Below are 412 nucleotides of genomic sequence, written 5' to 3' on the forward strand. Positions count from 1 at the left end.
CCCCCCCCCCGCTGACATCGCCGGGTCTGAGCGAGGGGAGAAAAGGGGTCACGACGGGGCCTTAAGAGCCCCCGGGCACCGACGGGGCGGGACCGGAGCGGCCCCGGGCCAAGCCAAGCCGCCTCCCGCCTTTCCGGGCGGCCCCGCCCGCACCGTTGGCCTCCTGCCCGCCCTGCGCGTCCTTCCCCCGCCCTTTCTGCACCGGATCCCGGCGGAGGCGGGCTGGCTGGCCGGCCGGCCGGCGGGAGCCGGAGCTCGACACCGCCTCTCCGGTTCCCGCAACGGCCGGGAGCCATGGGGACGCCGGCCTCGGTGGTGAGCGACCCTCCCGGGGGGAACGGGGGAGCGGTACCGGCGGCCCGCTCCCGCAAACGGGCCTCGGCCAACATCTTCCAGGACGTGGGGCTGCGGG

At 77.4% G+C, this 412-nt stretch overlaps 1 protein-coding gene across 1 annotated transcript in view; it reads left to right on the plus strand.

Moving 5' to 3' along the window:
- Positions 1-34: 34 nt before the first annotated feature.
- AVPI1 (arginine vasopressin induced 1) overlaps positions 35-412 on the plus strand; it is a 642-nt gene continuing 264 nt past the window's right edge. Inside the window, 1 exon segment of the mRNA XM_014957456.1 lies at positions 35-412. This exon segment is cut by the window's right edge and continues 4 nt beyond it. Coding sequence (XP_014812942.1) covers positions 295-412 — 118 coding nt within the window. The 5' untranslated portion in view covers positions 35-294.

The sequence above is a fragment of the Calidris pugnax genome, unplaced genomic scaffold (assembly GCF_001431845.1).
Source record: "Calidris pugnax isolate Ruff unplaced genomic scaffold, ASM143184v1 scaffold4, whole genome shotgun sequence".
Taxonomy (NCBI): Eukaryota; Metazoa; Chordata; class Aves; order Charadriiformes; family Scolopacidae; genus Calidris; species Calidris pugnax.